General features: G+C 43.8%; 1 protein-coding gene across 3 annotated transcripts; it reads right to left on the reverse strand.

Moving 5' to 3' along the window:
• Nucleotides 1–6,060: 6,060 nt before the first annotated feature.
• On the reverse strand, nt 6,061–27,296 carry LOC137435306 (MARVEL domain-containing protein 3). 3 transcript variants are annotated; one of them, XM_068128979.2, is made up of 6 exons: nt 27,006–27,189; nt 26,628–26,701; nt 21,738–21,891; nt 21,256–21,392; nt 14,069–14,217; nt 6,061–7,551 (listed from the first exon to the last, which is right to left on the reverse strand). In XM_068128979.2, the coding sequence occupies exons 3-6, from the start codon at nt 21,875–21,877 to the stop codon at nt 7,015–7,017; spliced, it is 963 nt and encodes a 320-aa protein (XP_067985080.1). In that variant the 5' UTR covers nt 21,878–21,891; nt 26,628–26,701; nt 27,006–27,189; the 3' UTR covers nt 6,061–7,014. The 3 variants fall into 3 exon arrangements, with proteins under 3 accessions (XP_067985080.1, XP_067985082.1, XP_067985081.1); XM_068128980.2 differs by lacking the exon at nt 27,006–27,189 and adding an exon at nt 26,833–26,851 and having other exon boundaries at nt 7,003–7,551; XM_068128981.2 differs by lacking the exon at nt 26,628–26,701 and having other exon boundaries at nt 27,006–27,296.
• Between the last annotated feature and the right edge of the window lie 250 nt (nt 27,297–27,546).

A 27,546-nucleotide genomic window follows, 5' to 3' on the forward strand; every position in this document is an offset into this window, starting at 1 on the left:
GTGCTCAGAACTGGCTTCCGGTTGGGTTTATTATTATTATTTAATGCAGTTAATGGGCATTTCCTCACTCGTGTCTATTGCGGTGCCATAAGGGACAAGGGATGTAAATTACTGAGGTTTGACGAACAAGGTAGTAGTTAACATAATCCCTATAACTAGTTAACATGCCCGCCCCATTCCTCATAATGGCGACGAAGATGCACCTTAATCTGACATCCGGGCTAAACAAGTACTTATTACATGGTGGTTCCTACACAACATTCAGAGCACCTACCTATACAATCTACCTGACTCCACATATCACTACCCCACCGACATAACAGTACCAAATCAAATGCCAAGAAATGTACCTTTTATTAGTTGGAGTAAAGACAAACAAATATACGAAGAGTGATGGTAATATACACTTTTAAGGGAACAAAGGCAAATGGTAGATCATATAACATGGATCAAGTCTTAATCACCCATCCTAACACTCTCCCATCTGTGGAAATTTTAACTGTTACCATATGCCAGCCATGGCATTTCAGCAAAATTCTTCTGCGACTCCATAGGTGTGGCCCAATCTGTAAACTTCCCAAGCCCGATTTCTCCTACTGGTACATCTTTCCTCGTAGACCAAATAATGACTACTTTTACATCCAATCTCAATTATTCATCGTCTGCCATCTCTTCTGTCCATTGGCTCTTCCGATCACTTTCTTGTCAAGGACTAGATCTTTCTGGCTATTGTAACGGAGCAACCTCAATGATGCAGGATATGGCTGTTTCATTCAGGTCAACCGGTCAACTCCGGTCAAATAATGGTACCTTCACACCGACCACCCTTTCATAAAATGATTGGATCACCATCTCCACAGCATCAGGTATTAATTCCACCTGGGACTACTCCCACAAAAGTACTTTGTCATGCACCGGTTTAGCTAACCTCATCTGCGACTTTCCTATCCATCTTCCCGACCCGCATACCCTGAATCCGGTGGGGAGGCGGTTGCAGTCAACCTGACTGCGGATAACTTTATTTCAATCCGTAAGGCTTGCAACAAGTGTATGTCTATCCTAAAGTGAGCCAGAAAATGTCATCTTGCCAATCTCAAGGCCAAACTCTCCAACCGGTCTCCTAACTCCAAGTCATGGTGGCGTCTTGTCAAGTCCGTCTCTGGTGTATGCGCTCCCTCCATCCCTCACATCAATGGCTGTACTGCATACTCTTCCCAAGATAAGGTAAATGTCTAAACTCTAAGCCTAGAATTCTCATGTACCCAACCCATCGCACTCTATCACCATCTTATCCTGACATTCTCACTGTCTGAATGAATATTAATGATTGATAGTTTTAAGGCCATTTTCCCCCGCTAGAGCGAGGGTTGGCCTTGCGGGCCCCATGACAATCATGGTTCCCTGTTTGAGGCAGTTTTTTATGGCCCTTCCTGATGCCAACCCTAGTCGCCTCTTACGATGCAAAGGGATACGGTGCACCTATTCTAAATCGGGGTACCGGTACATACACACAAAAAAAAAATATATATATATATTTAAACATGTTAAAAAAAAAATTCCAAAAAAAATATATAAATGTGTAAAAAAAAATTACATTTTAAAATATATATGTAAAAAATTATATATATATATATATATATATATATATGTATGTATATATATATATATATATATATATACATATATATATATGTGTATGTGTGTAACCAAAAAAAAAATTATATATATATGTAAAAAAAAAAAGAAAAAAAAAAGATATACTGTATATGTAAAAAAAAAAGATATACGTATATATATATATATATATGTGTGTAAAAAAAATAATTATATACATATATGTAAAAATTTATATATATATATATGTGCAAAAAAATAATAATTGGATATACTGTATATGTAAATATATATAGTATGTGCAATATATATGTATATATATGTATATATATATATATATATATATATATATATATATATATATATATATATATATATATATAATGTGTAAACAAAAAAGATATATATATATATCTATATGATAGTTTTAATCAATTAGTACCCTTCCTTAGTAGTTGGTATTACAAAGAAGTACTCAAATATTTAATAAAATCCACATTTTGCAAGTTTGACAAGCGTACACTTTTCCAAATCATTTTCTGGTTATGGTGTTCAGTCGTCTGTTGTGCAAAAACAAAATCGTTCCAACCGCTGGGGAGTTGTAATTAGAACCTGCAGTCACGGCCAGATTACTCGCCGCGGCCATTTGAACAAGCTTAGCCGATATAACTCTGGCGATGCTCGCAGGGCTCTCTCTATTTAAGCCGACCTGTGTTGGCATCTTTGCGCATGGCATTCCAAAAAGGGCCCAAGCACAAGGTGCAATGATACTGCTAGCAATTCAGTGAAAAGGCACAATGATTTGGAAATGCTTAACGATTCACTCGAGAAAGGCCTTTTTCAACTTTAGCGACGAGGACAAATGTTAACCAAAGTCCAGCCATACAAGCATTTCATGGAGTGGGCATTTCTTCTGTTCCATTGAGAAACTACATGCAGAAACTCTATAAATCATCAATTCCAGTTTGTTTGTTTTTACCAGCACAGCTGAAAGTCTACACTTTGCAGCTGTTTACAATCACTCACATTCACAGAAGGCATGCGCACTAACAGTATGCGACAAATGAAAAGAAGAAATCCTCCACAAAGTCTGAAAGAGGAAAAAGTTTTATTAAAACTTTTATGGCACTTTATCGAGTAACGATGCATAAATGTATAATTAGTGAACATTCATAAAGTCAGTGTTTGTTTTTTATACAAAATTTACAAACATCAGAGCTGTGCTTTATTTAATTTTTGATCCCCTGAGAAGTAAACCAGACTATCCCTAGTCCAAGGTCAAAATTAAGTTCGGGTGCACCAAAGTGGTCTTGCAAGGTCATGACACCTTTGGTGTTGATGGTGGTCTTAAACAAAATATTAGAGGCTGACCGTTCCAACCGGAGGGAAAGGGGGACGACTGGGAACTGGAACTGATTTTCTCAGGACTACTATCATGTTGAATAGCACAGTTTACTTCTCAGCAGCTATTTATTCCCCCATCCCCATCAAGTTAAACCTCCAACCTCTGACTAATGTACATGCAAGGCTGGAATGCCCACAGACAAGTGCTATTTCCAAATTTCACACTTTTTGTCTGGTTTTCCAAGAACACCTGCATGGTTTGCTGTATTTGAGAAGGCTTACCAGTTTATTCATTTAAGTTTTGTCCAGTGTAACATATTCAGAACATGAATTCTAGATTATTAGAAATAATATCATGGCAACTTGGCAACATGGCAACAATAATCAAAACAAAACATCCGTCTGCTTCCACTGGAATGATGATTGTGTAGCGGCTACCGCTGGGTTTTCACAATCGCCTTGCACCTATCAAGGACGCGGAGCGATCACCATGCCGGGCTCGTCCAGGACGCCCGGGCAGGCCCGCGCTCAACTTGCCAGGCCGCAGCCAGGACGCTGGGCCACGCCCCCTCTCGCCTTTCCTGGGCAAACGCTCCGGGATAATATGTATATATATTGCTGCCCGATAAACGGGCTTTTCAGAGTGCCTGAGTGTTTGGTTTGATTAAAGCAACTCGGATGAATTCCAGCTTTTTGTCGCGTCCATTCTTCCGATCGACGTGGGAGCCCCAGCTCCTTCAATAGCTAAAATATATATTTAGATATTACCTGATTTATATACAGTTATAAAGGTGCTAGCACAAGATAAAACTTTGCAATGCAAAATTCATTTTCATCACTTTTGCACATTTGTATTGGGTACAGAGTGGTAGGGGCAGGGAGGATGAAGCCGTAGAAGGAAATAAAGAAAAAGGTAAGTGTTGAGAAGGTAAAATGGCAAAACAGAGGTGCTGCATTTTCCACCTTGTTCTGCATGTGTGACCCTGAGTCCTGGCACATCAAAAATAGGCATCAGTATGCAGGGTGGTCCCATATTTTCTGGTATATATATATTATATGTTGTTACGTTTGTGGGGGGGGGGGGGGGGGGTAGATGAAAGAATCCCATAGGAAAGGGAGAACTGTATAGGATGTAGCATGGACTGTGTGAGCAGCAGGAGTATTTCGATGTAATAAGTAGGGAGACTGTAGCTTAAGGTTGTTTAGTTGCGCATCATGTGAGGGGATGGTGCAGTGCTAATTAGTGGTAGGGTTTAACGATAATTTTGCCCAGTGTGTAATTTTTCCCTTACGCTTTTGCACACCTTTAAATTACAACCACGCCGGCAGAAAGCCAAGCAGGGGGCCGATCAAAGTACACCCCGCCCCCAATGGACCTCATAGTCAAAAGGCCACACCCACAACCGAGGCGGGGAAACAGGGGGAGGAGAGAAAAGCCGGCAGGTCACGCCCATAGGTATGCAATTGGCCAGGAGGAGGTGGGTGGGGCGAAATGGGAGAGATGTTTGGCTCTGCTGGTGTGAAGAGGAGGAGTGCGCTTTTGGCAGTAGAGTGGATAAGACGCTGGCCATTTGTTGTGCTAAAAAGTGTGCGTGCTTTTGGAGCTTTTGCTGTGTCGGAATTTTGAGGGAGGTTTTGGCTCCAGTCTCTTCAGAGGCAGAGGAGGCCGTGAGCGAGGCGGAGGAGGCCGCGAGCGAGGCGGAGGAGGCAGTCTTCACCACTTGCCTGGGTGCACGGGCTTTCGTCGAGCGTCACCATCTTGAGCACTCTGGCGCAGGAAGCCTGAACTTGACAATCCCCACTTGCTAAAAAGGGCCATTTGGGACACAGATAAGTGCTGGCATGAAAAGGGATTTATTTTCATTTTACTTTCCCCTGTGTGTGTGGTTGAGACAGTGTGTGGAGGATCCTCACCGTAGGGAATTTAGTTTTGATCAACCTTTATTTCCATCCACGATTTATTTTGTTATTAAATCATTATTGTGGTGCATTTTATTGTCATGTCTGCATGTTTTGCGGAATAATCCCGTGTGTTCCGTTAAGGTAAATGCCTTGCATTTCTTCCTTCCTGCGCGCGCTAAAAATAACCGTCGTTAAAGCTCGTTCGACCATCCGTCTCGGCTGATATTAATCGGCTCGGGACCACGTGACAATATATATATATATATACGTATATATATACGTATATATATATATATACGTATACACACACACACACACACACACACACACACACACACACACACACACACACACACACACACACACACACACACACACACACACACACACACACACACACACACACACACACACACACACACACACACACACACACACACACACGGGGCATGCTTGCACACTGCAAGCAATTACTCAGGTGCATCCTGCATGCATTGCAAATATAATAAATACGAGCTGTAGATATTTGATGAAGTGGATTGTGGTTGTAAATCAAGAATTGTTGATTAGAATGAGCTCTTTCTTGAAAAGAATAGAGTTATTGTAATTTTAATACAAGCATGGCAAAAGTTATAAAAGAGGCGGCACGTGTAAGAAGTGCCTAGCAAACCAGTTCCAGCGTAAGCTCCATTGTCTCCAGACCGAGGCTGCACTGGCCATCTTTAATTTCTGGATATTTTCATTTAAGGAAGTTTTCCAATTGCTTTGTGATTTTTTTTTCCTAGGATATTGGCCGAGTTGCATCAGTATGCAAAATTTCAGCTTTCTACCCCTACCTAAAAGGTACTAACCAATTATATTAGTGAGTGAATGGTTAGAAAGAGCTTTATATATTAGATAAATGTGACAGGTGGATTGATTCATCAATGTGTGTGCTGTCCCTCAGATGGATGTTAAACTGTGTCCTGTCTGCCCGCATTAGTTGGTAGACTTTAAAGATCCCATGCTATCCTTCGCGAAGAGTGGACAAGCTATTGTCAGCACCCTGGACAATGCAAACTGCAGCACGTGGCCTCATTGGCCCAATCAGTGTTCAGCTCGAGAGCTGCCTGACATCGCAAGGACGAAACCTTTCCATACCTATCATCATCGCCTGTTCACCAGCAGCACATGGCCATAGTAAGGCATTAGAGGAAGAAATAAAAAACCCATTTAATATCAGCAAAATGACATTGGGTTTAAAGGGAGACAAATCTAAACAACCAAACCTGGATGTGCTAATTGGGGTAATACGATAAGTAAATTAAACATGGACATTGAAAGATAACGAGTTCAATTCATTAAAAACTGTACGGGTCATTTTTGTAGAAATGCACACATACATATAGGGACAGGGCGGAGGGATGAGGCGAGAGGGGAGGACCACCCTGCAGCTACCTGTAGCTACATATATATATTTGTTACAAAGGCACATATTCAGGATGTAAAACATGTTAATTGCACTTAGAAGTTAGAAAAGTGAAGGAGCTTTGTAAAAGGTACAGATAGTTGCATCTTACTACATAAAGGCAATATGTTTTGTGAAGTCAAGACTTCAGCCAGCCATTGATTATGTAAAGCTGTCCATCAACTCAAGTGATTCCTCCATGCTAATCTCAGGCTATCATTTGCGAATTATATATTAGTCTGATGCTCACCAATTAAAAAAAAAAAAAAAAACCACACTGGGGTAAATCCCAGGCATTATGCAGGTGAACTTCAAATGCATCACAATTACATTTCAAAATACACAAAATTCACTTCCTTTTTGGGATGTCTGAGCAGCAGCTCACCTAGACTTGAGAGGCAGCATTTGGGCAGTTTATGTTGCAGAGAGGCAAATCCTTTGCGATGTAAACTTCACTGTGAGATGAACCAGAGGCGATGGTTGGGCAAAGCCAGGTAATATTGAGACAAATCCCCAGATGAATGGTCTCAGAGATGGCCATTTTAATTGGAAGTCATACGTTCAAGTAGCACCAAAGGTCACGTCTCCAATAGTGGATGGGCATATTGACAGGCAAGCTTTATCAACATTGAAGAAACGAAGTCAGCTCATCATGCACAGCGCAGTGATGAATGATAGGGGGGGGGGGGGGGGGGGGGAGGAATTCATCATACATAGGCCGCAGTGCAGGTATTTGACCGGCGTTCATTGGGTGCATTATGCGCCAACTCCATTTGGCGTCTCTCTTCCTCTCGCTGCTGCTTCTTTTTCTGGTACTCCAGCATCGCGACTCGAAAATCTTGTATAGCAACAACTGCACCAAGTACATAAGCAATGGCGAGGACTATAGCTACAAGGGCCGCCACAATCTCGGTGGCGCTCAGGTTGCAGGGCGATTGGTAATTCCGTGAGGCAAGCATCTTCGCACGCTCACGGCAGACATTGCTATCGTACACAGTCTCTGCATTGTACTTGAGATAAAAGGCAAGGGCAGGCACTAGCCCTAATGCAAGAATCCCACAAATGATTGCTTCAACGGGGAGCCATCCAGGCGCACGCTTGTCGATCTTGCACATTCCCAACAGGAGGAAGGTAAATGACAGAGCTGCAGCTCCCAGCGTTACGCCAAGTGTTATATTCACTGCGGGAATTTTCAGTGCACGGTACTCCAGGTCCAATCTATTCAAACGCTTGGCATCCTCACCCTGTAATGAGCACACAATGGTGATGGTGACAGTGATATTTACACCTCAAGCACATATACCAATGCTCAATTATTTTTTTGTTTTTTGTTTTCCTTATAAATCCAAAGAGGAGTTGTGGGGTCCAACTGGCCAAAATCATTTACAGATCACTACACACAGTTAATTGTGATGATCACATTGCTGTAAATAAATGCTGACACAAGAATGCCCATCCACTGGGCAGTCCGGTATATGTAGTCTACCACGGATCACTCCTTGGAAATTAAAATCACTCACTCCTTGGAAATTAAAATCCAAGATATTCAGGGTGAGACTGAATCAGTTCTTCTATTCAAAGACTATTTCACTGGAGCGGCGTTTTTATGCATTTAGATAGATGAATCGTAGATGGAATGAATGCATCAAATAAGTGAACTAGATGGTATTCATAGAATACTTACCCTGCGCAGTCAACTTGGTGCGAGCCAACTCTTCCGTTTTTGAAGGTTTTTTTTTTTTTGATCCAATATGGCTGCCAGACCACGTGAGCGATGACATCATAAATTTATATTCTCTAATATAATTGTTGCCGAGATCACGCTCAATAAATTTCAAACCGATCAGACCAAGCATTTTCCCTGTCAAATTATGACGTCATAATTAAGGCACCAATGAGCCATGTTCCAATTTTTTTCCTTGGAGCAGTTTCGGATATCTAGTGGTGCAACTGTTTTCGGCTTTTCCAAGATGATGCTAGTACCACGTGACATTTTTATTTTTTGTAAGAGCTAACACATAGAACATGCAATGAAGGGAGCAGGAGACAAGAGGGGGAGAGAGGGAAGCACACAAGCACAACAACAGAAGAGAACAGGGATGTCGGTAGATCTGTGGAAGGGGGCGGGCTAGTGAGGGGGGAGGGGTACACGGTATAAAGCAAATGAACACTACTAGGAATTTCAGGAAAGAAGTTGGGGATTTAAAAATGTGGATTTGTGGTGTTTTAACGGGGGTAGAAAAGATTAAGCTTTTGTATGGGGGAAGATAAGAGATGGTGCTGAACAGCTGTTTTAAAGACCTGGAGGGAGGAGAGGGATTGAAGAGTGTGGGAGTTTGTTCCAGAGGAAGGAGAAAAGAGGAATGAATGAAGGAGAGCAGGTGAGCAGAGAGTCTTGATTTTGGCAGTTTCACCAGAAGAGGGTTGCTGGCAGATCTTTTGCGTCCTGCAGGAATATTTGTGGGACAGAGCACAGACAGAACAGGGGGAGCAAGGCCGGAGAGGAGACGGTAGAAGACAGAAACACTACCTGCCTGCCTGCAGTGAGAGAAAGTGTTATGAGCTTTGCGATGACGTCATAATTGTCACTAAAATTCTACAGAAGGAGGCGCTCCGATGGTGAAAATTTTGTGTCAATCGGACAAACAGTTTCAGAGAAAAAAAAAGATTCACACTGATCGGATCAAGCATTGTACTTGTCGAATTACAACGTCATAATGAAGTAATGAAGGCACCGATAACATCATTATTAGCATATCTTATTCCCGAAGGGGAGTACTTGACAATGCACCATGTTTCAGTTTTTTCCATGGAGCAGTTTTGGAGATAGAGAGGTGTAACGTTTTTCCAAGATGGTGTCCGTACCATGTGACCTATTACATCATAATTATGAATTAAAAAAATAATTCAACATGCGGAGGCGCTCCCCTATGGTGAAAATTTCGTGTTCATCAGACCAACGGTTGCGGAGAAAATGAATTTTTAAAATGCAGACACGTACGTACGCCAGACATTCGAGCACAAGGTAATTAAAGGCTCTTTTATATACAGCACATGGCTGTGGATTTCTGGGGGGGGGGGGGGGGCAGATTGGGTGACAAGTTCAACGTCCATCTGAGGGACGGCACACACACTGATGCCTCGTCCTGCATGCGAAGCATCAGAATGGCAGAATTGCAGATTATATCTGAGTGGAGATTCAAACCCAGGCTTGACAGCTGAGAGGCATGTGTGCATACATCTAGGCTGGCAGCCCTGAATGAATTGTGGAATGGAAAAACGGATAAAATATGAACAATGATCTCAAGATAAAATGCAATCAATTTGAAGATAGAATGTGAAAACAAATCCAAAACTAGAACGGCACTCGGTAGAGCGCATACCTCCGCCAGGCTCTACAGTTTATGTTTTGTATCCCACTGATAGGCGGGATCTTGACTCGGACCTGAACCAAAATCTAATCGACTTGTTCTTGTCACCTAACCAACTCGTCCACCACAAAGTTTTGTCAAAACTTGTGCACAAATTTTGAGAGTTTTGCTATATGTCGTTTTGGCCCCGTCTCTCAATTGTGAAGAATCACAAAAACTTCTCGTGTACAGATCCTGATCCGGATCTTCACCAAAATGTAATCAAATTGTCCTTGTCACACACCCAACCTGTTTGATTATTTTTGTAATCGGCTCTGTCTATCTATCTCTCCGTCTGTTTGTCACGCTCTCCTCATAAAGGGCTGTGCGGGAATTCGGATCACTATATGGAAAGAAGGTGAAAGAACAGTGTCATTTTGGCCCCGCCCCCTGGGACTGGGTCAAACTTTCAAAAAGTAAAAAATGTAATTACGGGCACATTTTAAAACGTTTTAAAATTAAACTCAATATATGCAATAAACATTGGGAGACATGAAATATGTAATTTTTTTTGCATTTCACCCCCAGTTTATGCCCCAAGGGTGGGGACTTAGCGTCATCTATCTATAATTCCACTAATCTCTGTGTGTGTGTGTGTGTGTGTGTGTATGTGTGTATGTCTGTGTGTGTGTTTGTTTGTCTGTGACCGCTGTTTCTCGACAACCACGGGTCCGATATACTTGCAACTTGCCAGGTATATTGCTGGGGACCCGAGGATGTGCCTTTTCAAGGTTTGAAATTAATCGGACAAGTAGTTACCGAGCTATGTCCAAAAAACGATTCAACCAATCAGAGAGCAGCGAGCTATCACGTGTGCCGAACGTGGCGAACAGACTCTGCCTCGGACGGCACATTTGAGAGCGTATTCATTTATTTCACGTTGGCAAACTATGTTGGCGTTAAACTATGTTTTAAAACTAATTAAAACTAATTTGCGATTCATCGTAACTGCGATTTGCGACCTTCCGGACAGTGAAGACTTCACTTCCGGCAGCCAATCACAGAACGCGTTGTTGCGAGCCGAGCCGAGCACGTGCACCATTACGGTTCGTAATTCGATTTCTTCCGGAGAAAATAATAATTCCTCGATTTCTTATGCGCATTATTTCTCCCAGAGCGAAGGGCGGAAGCGAAGAGCGTTGTTTTTTTTGTTTACGGGCGTACGGGCGGGGTAGAGCGTACGGGTAGCGTTTTTTTTTTTGGCAAGGAACGGGCACCCACGTACGGGCATGCCCTAGTCTCTATCTATAATTCCAGTAATCTCTGTATGTGTGTTTGTTTGTTTGTTTGTTTGTTTGTCTGTGACCGCTGTTTCTCGACAACCACGGGTCCGATATACTTTAAACTTGCCAGGTATATTGCTGGGGACCCGAGGATGTGCCTTTTCAAGGTTTCATATTAATCGGACAATTACTTACCGAGCTATGTCCAAAAAACGATTCAACCAATCAGAGAGCAGCGAGCTATCGCGTGTGCCGAACGTGGCGAACACACTCTGCCTCGGACGGCACATTTGAGAGCGTATTCATTTATTTCACGTTGGCAAACTATGTTGCCGTTAAACTATGTTTTAAAACTAATTAAAACTACTATCTATAATTCCACGGGTCCGATAAAAAACACCGTACTCGCAAGCCGTTCGCTTTGGACCAAACCATTTCATGTAAATAGAGGGGGGGGGATTGTCACCGTACTCGCAAGCCGTTCGCTTTGGACCAAACCATTTCATGTAAATAGAGGGGGGGGGATATAATTTTAGATATAGATATAGTACGGGCATGCCCTAGTATCTATAATTCCAGTAATCTCTGTGTGTATGTATGTTTGTATGTTTGTCTGTGACCGCTGTTTCTCGACAACCACGGGTCCGATATACTTTAAACTTGCCAGGTATATTGCTGGGGAGCCGAGGATGTGCCTTTTCAAGGTTTCATATTAATCGGACAAGTAGTTACCGAGCTATGTCCAAAAAACGATTCAACCAATCAGAGAGCAGCGAGTTATCACGTGTGCCGAACGTGGCGAACAGACTCTGCCTCGGACGGCACATTTGAGAGCGTATTCATTTATTTCACGTTGGCAAACTATGTTGCCGCTATGTTGGCGTTAAACTATGTTTTAAAACTAATTAAAACTAATTTGCGATTCTTTCGCTTTCCTGCGCGTTTGTGCACGCTATGGCGATTTCTTTACCAAACTCCGCAAGCCGTTCGCTTTGGACCAAACCATTTCATGTAAATAGAGGGGGGGGATTGTCACCGTACTCGCAAGCCGTTCGCTTTGGACCAAACCATTTCATGTAAATAGAGGGGGGGGGGGGGGATATAATTTTAGATATAGATATAGTACGGGCATGCCCGAAGGTTGGAAAGGGTGGAAATGCGAATGGTTCGGTGGATGTGTGGAGTATCGTTGAGAGAGAGGAAGACAAATGATGAATTGCGAAAGATGATGGGAATAGAGCCTGTGATTGATGCTGTGAAGAGGAACAGGTTGAGATGGTTTGGTCATGTGTTGAGGAAGGATGAAAGTGACTGGTTGAGAAGAGTGATGGAAATGAATGTAGAAGGAAGCAGAGGACGGGGAAGACCGAAAAAGACTTGGCTAAAGATGGTGGAAGAAGAAATGCGGGCAAGGGGGTTAACAAGGAGAGATGCAGAAAATAGGGCAAAATGGAGAAGATTGTCATGGGGACCGCAAGGCTAACCCCCGCTCTAGCAGGGAAAATGGCCTTTAAAATGCATGTTGTATATAGTACGGGCATGCCCTAGTCTATCTATAATTCCAGTAATCTCTGTGTGTATGTCCGTGTGTCTGTCTGTGACCGCTGTTTCTTGACAACCACGGGTCCGATATACTTGAAACTTGCCAGGTATATTGCTGGGGACCCGAGGATGTGCCTTTTCAAGGTTTCATATTAATCGGACAAGTAGTTAGCGAGCTATGTCCAAAAAACGATTCAACCAATCAGAGAGCAGCGAGCTATCACGTGTGCCGAACGTGGCGAACAGACTCTGCCTCGGACGGCACATTTGAGAGCGTATTCATTTATTTCACGTTGGCAAACTATGTTGGCGTTAAACTATGTTTTAAAACTAATTAAAACTAATTTGCGATTCTTTCGCTTTCCTGCGCGTTTGTGCACGCTATGGCGATTTCTTTACCAAACTCCGCAAGCCGTTCGCTTCGGACCAAACCATTTCATGTAAATAGAGGGGGGGGATTGTCACCGTACTCGCAAGCCGTTCGCTTTGGACCAAACCATTTCATGTAAATAGAGGGGGGGGATTGTCACCGTACTCGCAAGCCGTTCGCTTTGGACCAAACCATTTCATGTAAATAGAGGGGGGGGGATTGTCACCGTACTCGCAAGCCGTTCGCTTTGGCTTTGCGAATGGACCAAACCATTTCATGTAAATAGAGGGGGGGGGGGGGGGATATAATTTTAGATATATATATAGTACGGGCATGCCCTAGTCTATCTATAATTCCAGTAATCTCTGTGTGTATGTGTGTGTGTTTGTCTGTGACCGCTGTTTCTCGACAACCACGGGTCCGATATACTTGAAACTTGCCAGGTATATTGCTGGGGACCCGAGGATGTGCCTTTTCAAGGTTTGAAATTAATCGGACAAGTGGTTCCCAAGGTATGGTCACCGTACTCGCAAGCCGTTCGCTTTGGCTTTGCGAATGGACCAAACCATTTCATGTAAATAGAGGGGGGGGGGGGGGGGTTCTACCGTACTCGCAAGCCGTTCGCTTTGGCTTTGCGAATGGACCAAACCATTTCATGTAAATAGAGGGGGGGGGGATATAATTTTAGATATATATATAGTACGGGCACGCCCTAGTAGGATCAAATCGGAAAAACTAGTCATCTCGTTTTACTCAAAATTTGATATTGGGTCATTTCTGGCGGAACTTCTTGCCAACTCTCAACTTTGCTTTTATTTTGTCATGGGGTTTTGAAGCTTGAGCAAGCTTAAGTTCGCTGGCATGTTTCATTCTCTAATTGATTGTATTTTATCTTAAGCCAATTGTTGATGCTTTTAAATTTTACAAGCCAAAGGAAATGCATAAATTTTGAGCTGGGAGATGAAGCAATCACTTACTTGAAGGGATAAAACGATTTTACAATTCAAAAGACAACAACACTGTTGACCATTCATTCATGACACATCGTTGCCTGAGATTTTCATCAAAAGAGTGACTATGAAATCAAAACGATTTACAGAAGATCGTCCTATATTTCTAATCATGCGTTATATTACTGGCCATAAGCAAACGGAAGAATGAAAGGGTATGATTTGGGATAGTAAGGGGAGGGTAGAAGCATTCCAATATACTGTACCGTGAAGCCACTGTAGGCATAGCCCAGGCTGTAATACAACTGCGATCCGAGCTCAGCATAACTTTTATATCCTGGGGATGCACTCAACGAAGCCACAGCACATGAAAGGCTCAGCACACTTAGACCAATCTGCACCAAATGCAGGATACCTGTGAAAACAAGAGGTACGGTGCAAGATTGTCAACCGCATGGAATTGGCAATGTGGCAGGATATCTCTGATGGTGGCGTGCTCACCGTCGAGTTGCAACATTCTCAAATGGAAAATGCAATTCTGGTATTGTGCTGGCAAAGGGCACCGGATTGAGAATCATAGGGTGTCATAATCAATGCATTCTGATATGAAGTTTCAACTTCCCTGTTTGAATTCACCTTTATATGTTAACGATCACATTAGTGCACATCTAAAAGGACAAGGCTATTGTAATTTGGTGTGTGTATGTGTGTGTGTCTGTATGTATACATGTGTGTATGTACAGTGCATTCAGAAAGTATTCAGACCCCTTCACTTTTTTCACATTTTGTTATGTTGCAGCCTTATGCTGAAATCGTTTAAATTCATTTTTTCCCTCATCAATCTACACTCAATACCCCATAATGACAAAGAGAAAACAGGCTTTTAGAAAGTTTTGCAAATTCATTAAAAAGAAAAAACTGAAATATCACATTGACATAAGTATTCAGACCCTTTGCTATGACACTTGATATTTAGCTCAGGTGCCTCCCATTTCTCTTGATCATCTTTGCGATGTTTCTACACCTTGATTGGAGTCCACTTATGGAAAATTCAATTGATTGGACATGATTTGGAAAGGCACACACCTGTCTATATAAGGTCTCACAGCTGACAATGCACATCAGAGCAAAAACCAAGCCATGAGGTCGAAGGAACTGCCTGCAGAGCTCAGAGACGGGATTGTGTCGAGGCACAGATCTGGGGAAGCCTACAAAAAAATTTCTGCTGCATTTGAAGGTTCCCAAGAGCACAGTGGCCTCCATAATTCTTAAATGGAAGAAGTTTGGAACAACCAGGACTCTTCCTAGAGCTGGCCGCCCGGCCAAACTGAGCAATCGGGGGAGAAGGGCCTTGGTAAGAGAGGTGACCAATAACCCGATGGTCAATCTGGCTGAGCTCCAGAGATCCTGTGCGGAGATAGGAGAAACTTACAGAAGGACAACCATCACTGCAACACTCCACCGATCTGGGCTTTATGGCAGAGTGGCCAGATGGAAGCCTCTCCTCAGTGAAAGACACATGAAAGCCCGTTTGGAGTTTGCAAAAAAGCACCTAAAGGACTCTCAGACTGTGAGAAACAAGATTCTGTGGTCTGATGAAAACAAGATTGAACTGTTTGGCCTCAATTCTAAGCGTCATGTCTGGAGGAAACCCGGCACTGCTCATCACCTGCCCAATACCATCCCAACGGTGAAGCATGGTGGTGGCAGCATCATGCTGTGGGGGTGTTTTTCATCAACAGTGACTGGGGGACTGGTCAGGGTTGAGGGAACAATGAACGGAGCAAAGTACAGAGATATTCTTAATGAAAACCTGAAACAGAGCGCTAAGGACCTCAGACTGGGCCGAAGGTTCACCATCCAACAGGACAATGACCCTAAGCACACAGCCAAGACAACGCAGGAGTGGCTTAGGGACAACTCTGTGAAGGTCCTTGAGTGGCCCAGCCAGAGCCCTGACTTGAACTCAATCGAACATCTCTGGAGAGACCTGAAAATGGCTGACAACCGACAGTCCCCATCCAACCTGACAGAGCTTGAGAGGATCTGCAGAGAAGAATGGCAGAACATCCCCAAATCCAGGTGTGCAAAGCTTGTCGCGTCATACCCAAGAAGACTCGAGGCTGTAATCGCTGCCAAAGGTGCTTCAACTAAGTACTGAGTTAAGGGTCTGATTACTTATGTCAATGTGATATTTTAGTTTTTTATTTTAAAATAAATTTGCAAAACTTTCTAAAATTCTGTTTTCTCTGTCATTATGGGGGTATTGAGTGTAGATTGATGAGGGAAAAAATGAATTTAAACGATTTCAGCATAAGGCTGCAACATAAAATGTGAAAAAGTGAAGGGGTCTGAATACTTTCTGAATGCACTGTATGTGTGTGTGTGCATGTGTATGTATGTATGTATGTATGTATGTATGTATGTATGTATGTATGTATGTATGTGTGTATGTATACATGTGTGTATGTATATATGTATGTGTGCATGTGTGTATGCACCACTGCCACTTGCGAGTCTCAAAGACTGAACAGAGCCTTCCCTGGTCCTGAATCATCCATTTTCACCCCAGCAAGGAAACACGACTCGTGGAGCAAGCAGTCTCCTCATCCATGCTCCGTCCAAAGGAACCTTCCCTGGAATTGAAGCATCCATCTTTACCCCAGTAAGGAACCATGACTCATGGACCGTCTCCTTATTCGTGCTCTGTTTCCCCCTCCGTCAGGGCGACGAAGGGTAGAAGAAATGAAGAAAGAAGAAATGAAGGGTAGAAAAGCGGGAGGGCCGACGGGAGTTGTGGGAGATATGTTGAAGGCAGCAGGAAGTTGGGGTGTGAAGAGAATGACAGAGATCTGTAATCTGGTGGTGAAAGAAGGCCGCATTCCAGTGGCTTGGGAACTGAGTACCCTCGTCCCTCTATACAAGGGGAAAGGTGACCCTCTGGAGTGTGGCTCGTACCGAGCGATAAAGTTATTGGAGCATGGAATGAAGGTATTGGAAAGGGTGTTGGAGAGGAGGATAAGGAAGAAAATGAAGATCGACGAAATGCAGTTTGGATTTATGCCAGGAAGAGGAACGACAGACGCGCTTTTCATTGTGAGGCAGTTGCAGGAGAAGTACATGGAGAAGAGGAAGAAGTTGTTTCTTGGGTTTGTTGATCTGGAGAAAGCATTCGATCGGGTTCCACGCAAAGTATTGACATGGGCATTGAGGAAGTTAGGAGTGGAGGAATGGTTGATCAGAGTAGTGATGGCAATGTACAAAAGAGCACGCACAGCTGTAAGGACGAAGGACGGGAACAGTGGTGAGTTTGAGGTGAAGGTGGGAGTGCATCAGGGGTCGGTACTAAGTCCACTACTATTTGTAGCTGTGATGGAGGTGCTGGCTCAGAACGTAAAGGAGGGTTTACCGTGGGAGTTGTTGTATGCAGATGATATGGTGTTGATTGCGGAAAGTATGGATGGACTGAAGGAAAAGATGAACACGTGGAAGGAATGTATGGAGACAAAAGGTCTGAAGGTGAATATCGGAAAGACGAAGGTGATGGCAAGTGGTAAAGCATGTGGTGAGGTGGAAAGAACTGGGAAGTGGCCCTGTGCTGTGTGTAGGAAGGGTGTCGGAGTGAACTCCATTCAGTGTACAATGTGCGCTGAGTGGGTTCATCAAAAATGTAGTGGTCTGAGAGGGTCATTAACCAGTGTGGCAGCTACATTCAAATGTAAGGTGTGCACAGAGGGAGCTGCAGATGGAGGAAATGTTGAGTTGGATCTTGGAGATGGCGTGAAGCTGGAAGGTGTGAAAACATTTTGCTACCTCGGAGACATGCTGAATGGAGAAGGTGGATCAGACTCGGCAACGGTTGCTCGAGTGAGATGTGCATGGAAGAAGTTTCGGGAATTGAGTGGCGTGCTGATGATGAGGGGAGTGTCGTTGAAGCTGAAGGGAAAGGTGTATGTTGCATGTGTGAGAAGTGTTATGATTTATGGGAGCGAGACATGGGTAATGAACGTAGAGCAGCAACGAAGGTTGGAAAGGGTGGAAATGCGAATGGTTCGACGGATGTGCAGAGTATCGTTGAGAGAGAGGAAGACAAATGATAAATTGCGAAAGATGATGGGAATAGAGCCTGTGATTGATGCTGTGAAGAGGAACAGGTTGAGATGGTTTGGTCATGTGTTGAGGAAGGATGAAAGTGACTGGTTGAGAAGAGTGATGGAAATGAATGTAGAAGGAAGTAGAAGACGGGGAAGACCGAGAAAGACTTGGCTAAAGATGGTGGAAGAAGAAATGCGGGCAAGGGGGTTAACAAGGAGAGATGCAGAAAATAGGGCAAAATGGAGAAGATTGTCATGGGGACCGCAAGGCTAACCCCCGCTCTAGCAGGGAAAATGGCCTTTAAAATGCATGTTGTTGTTGTTGTTTCCCCCTCCGTCTCCGAAGTGGCCTATGTGGTATGTCCGGTAACACCCAGTCTCAGTCTCATCCTTACTCGACGAGATGGAGTCGGCAAAACCCAACAGGCCGAAAGGCCAGGAGCCAGGCCATGTCCCAGATGCGTATTAATCAGCGTAACTACGTTCCCATAGCTCCCGTCCCCAGCTCGGTTCTTGCTCCCATCGAAGTCATTGTATTCGGCATGGTCCTGGATCACACAAAACTCGGTCCCATGTAGGCATAACTTGACAAAAAGGGAGTCACCAAAGCTAATGTTTTCGTTGTCAGCATGATGGGGTCGGCAAAACCCAACAAGCCGCAAGGCCAGGCCGCCTCCCAAATGATCTGCATGACTCCAGGTGCCAGGTTCACAGCCATCTGCCTCACCAAAAGCTGCCATGCACAAATCGGTTCTCACTCCCATCAAAGTCGTTGCATTTGGCGTGGTCCTCAATCTCACAAACCCCAATTTCCATAGTCCTCAATGGCTGGAACTTTGCAAGATGCAGTTCGCCAAAGCTCGAGCCTTCCATCCCGGCAGCACGGAGTTAACAGGTCCCACCAAGCTGCAGGGCCAGTCTGCGTCACAAATGTATGTTGGATGGCGTAATACCAGGTGCCTCATGCACATGTCGTCTCATCGAAGCTGCCATTTTCAGCTCGGTCTTCACTGCTCTTGAAACTGTTGTATTTGACACGGCACTCGGTCCTTTCCAGCCCAGGTGTGTGTGTATGTGTGTGCGTGTTAGGATTAGTACAAAAGAATATCAAATGAACTTGAATACAGGGGGGTCCCCCACTACAAGTCTCCCAGCTATCCGTCGTTTCACATACAAGTCTGATTTCATCATTTAGTCTTTTCACACACATACAAGTCTGATTTCAGATTTCATCAAGTGATAAGGAACATTTTCATTGTGCATCCAACAATTCCCTGCCCCAATGTCCATTCGATGGAAGACCAGTTACCAGGCATCATATGCCACAATGCTCTGCGTACCAGCTTTCCAGTGTTTCACGCCACAATGCACTGCGTCCTCTCCCTTTCTATCTCTATCTCACGCTGTACATTGTTGGACTTAATGCCTCCACGTACTGCACAGTAGTATACTGTATTTTAAAAAAAATCTGTGTACTTTACCGCAGTAATTGTAGAACAATGAGTGGTAAAGAACTTACTATGTGGTAGCGAAAAGGGGGAGGCTGCACATAAACGGCAACGCAGTAGTGTAACTCTGGATTTAAAATTAGACATAGTGAAATGAAATAAGCATGGTGAACAATGAACCGATATCGCTCACTATTTTGGTTTTCTGCCAACAACTGTTAACTATTTTAAAGAACACCAGTAAGAGCCATGCAGACAGCACAGTGTAACGTGTGGCACGCAAGACGTGCCGTTCCGGTAATTGGCTTGTGATACAGGCACGGCCGAAGTGAGCATGACGGCTGTAGTGTGCGTGACGACCACTGAAGTTCTATGTGAGGTCCTGTGTGGACACAACAAGGAGTCACAGCACGAGTGTCTGGTTTCGTGGCACGAGTGCATGTGCTGGCACAAAGACTGAGGCCTGGGTGGGGAACCAATGGGAATGATAATTTAGAGGGTGAAAGACTGATGCAGACAGCTTAACAGAGACGATTAGAGATTTTTAAGGTGAAAGACCGCTAAATTATCATTATAATATATTTAAAAGTTTATGGTAAGCAAGATAAAAAGGTGTTTGGGTTTTTTAATTAGCTTAATTTATTGTATTTCCCCTATGTTTTGTATGTTTCATACGTATTTTTTGATTGCTAGGGTTATTGAATGCTATTGTATAATCAGCCTGTCATCCTTCCGAGGTCGGCAAATTGAGTACCAGCTTGCTGGGATGAATGATCACGGTGTGTACCCCGATTAGAATAGGTACACCGTATCCCTGCGCATCGCAAGAGCGTGACCAAGGGTTGGCGTCAGGAAGGGCATCCGGCCATAAAAACATTGCCTCAAACAGGGAACCATGATTGTCATGGGGCCCACAAGGCTAACCCCCGCTCTAGCGGGGAAAATGGCCTTAAAACGATCATTCATTCATTTCATTGTATAAGAGGTAAACCAAGTGTTGGAATTACACTAATTATTATGGAAAAAGATTTTCCACTATCTTGTCATTTCGTTACAAGTCCAACATTTTCTGGAACGCATTTTGAACGTATAGTGAGAACCCCCTGTATCACAAAACAGCCAAATTACAAAATAAACTAGAAAGAGCAATCAGAGATTGCAAACCCTCGCCAGGATGTATATTCAGTGGTTTTTAAGACTTTTGTGTAAAAACAAATATGGCGGCAGAACCATGTGACCGATGACATCATTATTATTTTTTTTCTCCACTAATTTATTCCTAGATTATGCTCAAGAAATTTCATCTTGATCGGATGACGTTTTGTACTTGTCAAATTATGACGTCATAATGGAGGCACCTATGACATCATCATTCACAGATGTTATTCCACATGGAGAGTTCTTTACAATGAGCCATGTTTCAATTCTTTCTATTCAGCGCTTTCGGAGATATAGAGGTGCAAAGTTTTTCGGTTTTTCCATGGCGGCCGAACCATGTGACCTATGACGTCGTCGTTATCCTTAAAAATTATACAGGTGGAGTTGCACCTATGGTGAAAATTTCCTGTCAATCGGACCAACGGTTGCAGAGAAAAATCTAATTTAGTCTGTGCAGACAAACAAACAAACAGACAGACAAACAGACAAACAAACTGACTCAAATGCAATACCCTCTCCTCAGTCAAGGGTAATCAACAAAAAATGCTTAATCAAATATAAATGAACACAAATATCCTAAAAGTTCAGAATAACTATAGACTGTGAGCCATGGTTCAGGATTTTCAGTTCTCACTTTTATTGAATCAACAATCAGGACTCGTGCCAAATTACAACCCCAACCCAAAAAGTATTATTCCAAGCGTTTCAGGTTCATAATCACCAACCGAGGCGTGTAACAGACATTGTACGCACCTCTACGTGTACATGCAAAGTTGAGCTTGCGGCAATAATAGCGAGGACATGATACTTCCTCATAATAAGTCACTTCATTTGGCAAATCCTCAGAGTAATCAGGTGGTGGTTCACCAGATGTTGGTGGGGCCCAGTACCTGGAGAGGTAAGATTGAGATTGGTTACAAAAGAACATGGGGGGAGGTAGAACAAATAGTGACTGCATGTTATGAAAACTTACGTATCGCACAGAAAATGTCTTCAACTGAGAAGTTAAATGGTTTAAGGAGTGATAGTTGCCAAACGAAGCAGAAATAATGATAGATTTTAAAAACTCGAGTTGATAAGTAAAGTGGTCCAAATAATGCTGAATCTATAATGTTCACAGTCGTGACATTGGAGAAATGAACAATCCGGACAATTACCAGTTCCTTAACACTGCCTTCAGTATAGACTATAGAGCAAGTCTATCGCCCCAGAACACCAAAAAAAAAAGCCCATACGGTATGGAGGAATGTGCGAGTTGGCTGGATCTGGAATGGCGGGAACTCCGTCGATATTGCCACTCGTCCCAATCGTCATAGCTCCTCAGGTTGTGTACATCATGGTCCCGCTCTCGTGCCCTGCTGCGCTCGGCCATCATGCAGACCTAAGCACCTTAACACATCGCAGCAAGATGCTGATGATAGTACAGGAGTTCTAATATTATTCTGAATTGCAAGATAATTGATCACTTTGACAAAGCCAAAGAAAGCAGTGATTAACATTTTTGTAAAAAAAAAAAAAAAAATCTGCTAATTGTACAAAAAGATGCAGTGGAGTGTTTTCATTCTGTACCGTAACTTGCAGGGGACGATATGATATGCAGCGGGTGGAACATGCCACAAAGCTACGTTTACAGTGGGAATGGTGAGCCATTCCGTAAAGCTATGTTTACAGTGGGAATGGTGGGACATCCCACGGAGCTATGTTTACAGTGGGAATGGTGGGACATCCCGCGAAACTCGCTTATAGTGCAGCTAGAATATTTTTGTGGCCGCGAAAAGCCATGAAAACATGAAGCACACGGCTGCAAACGTAGAAGCAGGTCATGCTCGCGGCTCATGGAAGATATATTTTTTGCGTACGTCCAGTTGCTTTATGCGACATGCGTGGCTATTGCAAGATATTGTCACGTCCGTGGCCGATGAAAACCAGCCGTGGACAGATAGCCGAACAGTTAACTCCAAGGTGTACAAGCCGAATTATTGGTGGTTCCTTTTTAAAGTGCGCGTGGGATCGAAAGTCACGAGGTCCTTATCTGGGACGAGCCGCATGAGGGGGTTATCCGATCCACACAACCACAGAAACACGACAAAGTAGAAATGAAATTTAACGAATAATGAATTTATTAAGAATAATTGTAAACCAAATAAAATGAATGTGAGGTAAAAACTACAATTCCTAATTTGAGATGTCTACACTCAGACAAGTAAATTATTAAAGAAAATAAAAAGAAAATTCCCCCTTTTATTTGGCACTGAGTTCTGGTCTCGACGAGCACTTTGGTGGGGTCGGTTGCCGAAAGGACCGCACGTCGAAGCGCCCGAACAATGGCGCCGGTTAATCGCGCCAGCACACCGTGCCGTGCAGTAGACAGCCAAACGTTCCCCCGCTCGATTCTGGCCCAGCCAGTACAACCCTGTCCTTAGCTCCCTCGAAGAGCACCCAGTCAAAATGACACCCCTGGTTCCAATGCTGCAAGGTTTTCTGGGCTCTGAATAGTCTCCTCAAAAGCACACGAAAAAACGGAACCGCCCACCACGACACCAGCGAGATAAATTCTGCGACCGCCCGATCTGACCGCCAGAACCAGAGAGAGAGGGAGAGGGAGGGACGCATCCTCCTTTTTGCCTCACTGACGTCACACTCGACCAATCCCGACGTCCCATTACATCATCCCATCTCCATGACCAATCATCCCCTAAGGGGAGGGGCCTCACGGCCTGCTTGATGCCCATTGACGAAGCTCTGGGCGTGGCCTGCCAGTTACGATCCTTCGAGGCGGAGCCTAGTCGTCCTTCTGGAATGTTTGGCTGGGCGGGGTTTACTTGCCTGTCGTAATGTCCGGGTACTGTCTGCGATTATGGTTGTTGTTGAAATTGTTGTTGCAATGGCGGCCCTTTTTAGATGAAATAAAACCGTAGGGAAATAATCAAAGGCGGCAATTACGTACAGGGAATTATGCTTAATCCCTATTAAACTAACACAAAAACCACCCTCCGTGCGGTGACACATGAACACTTAAGCTCAACGTTTACCCTGCTTATGTACATCGCAATGGGCTTTATACGTGTCACATGGTCCATGCTAACCTATACATTCCTATCTCTACAATGGTATTTCTTCACCTACCCCCACAAATGCAACAATATGTTTTAGAACTGTTATGCTCACGGCGAGTAGAAAAAAATGTATTTTGCACCCACGAATACGCAGAACACAGAACACAGGGCCGCAATTTATCAACCGCAAATGTGTGTATGTGTCTGTGTCTCTGTGTGTGTGTCTCTGTGTGTGTGTGTCTGTGTGTGTGTCTGTGTGTGTGTGTGTGTGTCTGTGTGTGTGTCTGTGTGTGTGTGTCTGTGTGTGTGTGTCTGTGTGTGTGTGTCTGTGTGTGTGTGTCTGTGTGTGTGTGTCTGTGTGTGTGTGTCTGTGTGTGTGTCTGTGTGTGTGTCTGTGGGTGGGTGTGTCTGTGGGTGGGTGTGTCTGTGGGTGGGTGTGTCTGTGGGTGGGTGTGTCTGTGGGTGGGTGTGTCTGTGGGTGTGTGTGTCTGTGGGTGTGTGTGTCTGTGGGTGTGTGTGTCTGTGGGTGTGTGTGTCTGTGGGTGTGTGTCTGTGGGTGTGTGTCTGTGGGTGTGTGTGTCTGTGTCTGTATGTGTGTGTCTGTGTCTGTATGTGTCTCTGTATGTGTGTGTCTGTGTCTCTGTATGTGTGTGTCTGTGTCTCTGTATGTGTGTGTCTGTGTCTCTGTATGTGTGTGTCTGTGTCTCTGTATGTGTGTGTCTGTGTCTCTGTATGTGTGTGTCTGTGTCTCTGTATGTGTGTGTCTGTGTCTCTGTATGTGTGTGTCTGTGTCTCTGTATGTGTGTGTCTGTGTCTCTGTATGTGTGTGTCTGTGTCTCTGTATGTGTGTGTCTGTGTCTCTGTATGTGTGTGTCTGTGTCTCTGTATGTGTGTGTCTGTGTCTCTGTATGTGTGTGTCTGTGTCTCTGTATGTGTGTGTCTGTGTCTCTGTATGTGTGTGTCTGTGTCTCTGTATGTGTGTGTCTGTGTCTCTGTATGTGTGTGTCTGTGTCTCTGTATGTGTGTGTCTGTGTCTCTGTATGTGTGTGTCTGTGTCTCTGTATGTGTGTGTCTGTGTCTCTGTATGTGTGTGTCTGTGTCTCTGTATGTGTGTGTCTGTGTCTCTGTATGTGTGTGTCTGTGTCTCTGTATGTGTGTGTCTGTGTCTCTGTATGTGTGTGTCTGTGTCTCTGTATGTGTGTGTCTGTGTCTCTGTATGTGTGTGTCTGTGTCTCTGTATGTGTGTGTCTGTGTCTCTGTATGTGTGTGTCTGTGTCTCTGTATGTGTGTGTCTGTGTCTCTGTATGTGTGTGTCTGTGTCTCTGTATGTGTGTGTCTGTGTCTCTGTATGTGTGTGTCTGTGTCTCTGTATGTGTGTGTCTGTGTCTGTATGTGTGTGTCTGTGTCTGTCTGTGTCTGTATGTGTGTGTCTGTGTCTGTATGTGTGTGTCTGTGTCTGTATGTGTGTGTCTGTGTCTGTATGTGTGTGTCTGTGTCTCTGTATGTGTGTGTCTGTGTCTCTGTATGTGTGTGTCTGTGTCTCTGTATGTGTGTGTGTCTGTGTCTCTGTATGTGTGTGTCTGTGTCTCTGTATGTGTGTGTCTGTGTCTCTGTATGTGTGTGTCTGTGTCTCTGTATGTGTGTGTCTGTGTCTCTGTATGTGTGTGTCTGTGTCTCTGTACGTGTGTGTCTGTGTCTCTGTACGTGTGTGTCTGTGTCTCTGTATGTGTGTGTGTCTGTGTCTCTGTATGTGTGTGTCTGTGTCTCTGTATGTGTGTGTCTGTGTCTCTGTATGTGTGTGTCTGTGTCTCTGTATGTGTGTGTCTGTGTCTCTGTATGTGTGTGTCTGTGTCTCTGTATGTGTGTGTCTGTGTCTCTGTATGTGTGTGTCTGTGTCTCTGTATGTGTGTGTCTGTGTCTCTGTATGTGTGTGTCTGTCTCTGTATGTGTGTGTCTGTGTCTCTGTATGTGTGTGTCTGTCTCTGTATGTGGGTGTGTGTGTCTGTGGGTGTGTCTGTGGGTGTGTGTGTCTGTGTCTGTATGTGTGTGTCTGTGTCTGTATGTGTGTGTGTGTGTCTGTGTCTCTGTATGTGTGTGTCTGTGTCTCTGTATGTGTGTGTCTGTGTCTCTGTATGTGTGTGTCTGTGTCTCTGTATGTGTGTGTCTGTGTCTCTGTATGTGTGTGTCTGTGTCTCTGTATGTGTGTGTCTGTGTCTCTGTATGTGTGTGTCTGTGTCTCTATATGTGTGTGTCTGTGTCTCTGTATGTGTGTGTCTGTGTCTCTGTATGTGTGTGTCTGTGTCTCTATATGTGTGTGTCTGTGTCTCCATGTGTGTGTCTGTGTCTCTGTATGTGTGTGTCTGTGTCTCCATGTGTGTGTCTGTGTCTGTGTCTCTGTATGTGTGTGTCTGTGTCTCTGTATGTGTGTGTCTGTGTCTCTGTATGTGTGTGTCTGTGTCTCTGTATGTGTGTGTCTGTGTCTCTGTATGTGTGTGTCTGTGTCTCTGTATGTGTGTGTCTGTGTCTGTGTCTCTGTATGTGTGTGTCTGTGTCTCTGTATGTGTGTGTCTGTGTCTGTGTCTCTGTATGTGTGTGTCTGTGTCTCTGTATGTGTGTGTCTGTGTCTCTGTATGTGTGTGTCTGTGTCTCTGTATGTGTGTGTCTGTGTCTCTGTATGTGTGTGTCTGTGTCTCTGTATGTGTGTGTTTGTGTCTCTGTATGTCTGTGTCTCTGTATGTGTGTGTCTGTGTCTCTGCATGTGTGTGTCTGTGTCTCTGTATGTGTGTGTCTGTGTCTCTGTATGTGTGTGTCTGTGTCTTTGTATGTGTGTCTGTGTCTCTGTATGTGTGTCTGTGTCTCTGTATGTGTGTCTGTGTCTCTGTATGTGTGTGTCTGTCGGTGTCTCTGTGTGTGTCCGTCCGTGTGAGAGTGCGAGTCTTGTCCTCCCAACTATTCTCCCCATTAAACCAAGTCTCACTGCATTTATATCGTATTCCACGCTGTGTGAGTGTGCAAGTGCACGAGTGTGTAGAACTGAAACACTCCCTTAACTCTTACGTGCGGTCTCACCTCACACTCTGACGCAGGTATTGACATCAGACATGTCGCGTACTTCCGTGTACCTAGCCCAGGTGTATTCTCATCTTTAATACGTTGGGGGTAAAGCGGAAAAACAACCAAAACAACGTTTAATTACCTCATACTACTTACGACCATGCATCCAAAATAAATCCATTTCATTTCACAACTTGTACGAGTGAGTGTCGATGTGTACATTTAAATCGCCTCCCGGCTCTGTGGATTCAACCCCTCAAGACAATTTGCTGTTATTATCATCAAGTTAAATTTGAACAACACAATTTATTGTTCACCCCAACAACATTCGACTGAATCAATAAAAGTCGTTATCTCCACCCAAAAAACAGTGCAGACCATGAAAAGTCTCACCTGTCGAAAGCCAATGGCAGTACGCAGTTGTCTGACGTTTATTGACGATACTTCTTCTTCTGCAATTATATCCTTGATATAGGTGAAGTTTTAGCCAGTGTTATTGCTCCGCCCCATTTACCGTCAAGAAGAACATCTCGCACCTTCATCAGACTTCAGAAGGGCTCACATCGCGCTCAATAATGGTCTATTAAGTAAATTTGAATCTTAAGTTGAAATCTGTCTGTCTGTGACATCTTTCTCCACATCGATATAATGTATAAGGAATGGTCTTGGTCAACACGATGTTATTGCGACATATAGGTTCACTCGGTCCAATCTACAATACACCGCCCAAGCCAAAATGGACAAAAAGGCTTTCGACAAGAAATGAATAAAACAAATAAAGGTTAAATACGGAATTAACCAAACAGAAGAACTAATAAGAAAAGCATAAAGCCATGATAAAGTCTGATTTGTGAGATTCACACTTCACACCGAAAAGATCGATTTGGCTTGTCAGTTGCTATGGAAATGATCGAGTGCGGAGTCATATGCACAT

Source organism: Myxine glutinosa, chromosome 9, assembly GCF_964187855.1.
Source record: "Myxine glutinosa chromosome 9, kmMyxGlut1.1, whole genome shotgun sequence".
Classification (NCBI taxonomy): Eukaryota; Metazoa; Chordata; class Myxini; order Myxiniformes; family Myxinidae; genus Myxine; species Myxine glutinosa.

Coding starts and splice junctions, on each gene's coding strand:
- LOC137435306 (XM_068128981.2), bottom strand. CDS start 21,877: ATGATGGCCGAGCGCAGCAGGGCACGAGAGCGGGACCATGATGTACAC. Junction 21,393..21,737: donor CTCGCACATTCCTCCATACC/GTATGGGCTTTT, acceptor TTACCTCTCCAG/GTACTGGGCCCCACCAACAT. Junction 7,552..14,068: donor ATGCCTACAGTGGCTTCACG/GTACAGTATATT, acceptor TGCTCATTACAG/GGTGAGGATGCCAAGCGTTT.